The sequence below is a fragment of the Poecilia latipinna genome, unplaced genomic scaffold, assembly GCF_001443285.1.
Source record: "Poecilia latipinna isolate Pla-1442-1.1 unplaced genomic scaffold, P_latipinna-1.0 Scaffold12190, whole genome shotgun sequence".
Lineage (NCBI taxonomy): Eukaryota > Metazoa > Chordata > Actinopteri > Cyprinodontiformes > Poeciliidae > Poecilia > Poecilia latipinna.
In genome coordinates this window covers 1-547 of record NW_015124806.1, presented here as the reverse complement: position 1 = coordinate 547, position 547 = coordinate 1, and the positions used below count along the sequence as shown (strand labels likewise).

At 47.3% G+C, this 547-nt stretch overlaps 1 gene segment (V, D, J or C); it reads left to right on the top strand.

Annotated features, from left to right (window-relative positions):
* Window positions 1-13: 13 nt before the first annotated feature.
* On the top strand, window positions 14-536 carry LOC106944498 (T-cell receptor alpha chain V region CTL-F3-like). The segment is given in 1 exon segment: window positions 14-536. A coding segment is annotated over 1 exon segment (414 nt).
* Window positions 537-547: the final 11 nt, after the last annotated feature.

Genomic DNA, 547 nt, shown 5'->3' with positions numbered 1-547 from the left:
AACATGTTTCCTCCACATGGAGGAGAAGTCTGGAAAGCTGCTGATTGTTCTCCTTTAATCAATCATCTCTATTGATCCATCTCTTCCTCTGCATGTTCTGTTCTTCCCCAGAGTGTAAAGGAGACTCAGTGACGCAGACAGAAAGAGAAGTTGTTGCTGCTGCAGGAGAAACTCGGACTCTGGGATGTACCTTTGAAGCCAGTGGTACAAATTATGCCTTGTTCTGGTATAAACAAGAAGAAAACAGTTTCCCAAAGTACATGTTGAAGCAGCTGTCATCAATGAAAGATAAAGCTCCAGAGTTCAACAGCAGCAGATTTGATGCTGACCTCAATAAAGACGACAAATCCTTCAACCTGAAGATCCAGGATCTCCGTCCGTCAGACTCTGCTGTGTACTACTGCGCTCTGCAGCCCACAGTGACAGGAAACACCAGAACCCTGTGCAAAAACCTGCAGTACTCCACAGCGGCCACTAGAGGGCCTCACTCCCTGTTAATCCACTAAAACCTGCAGTACTCCACAGCGGCCACTAGAGGGCCTCACTC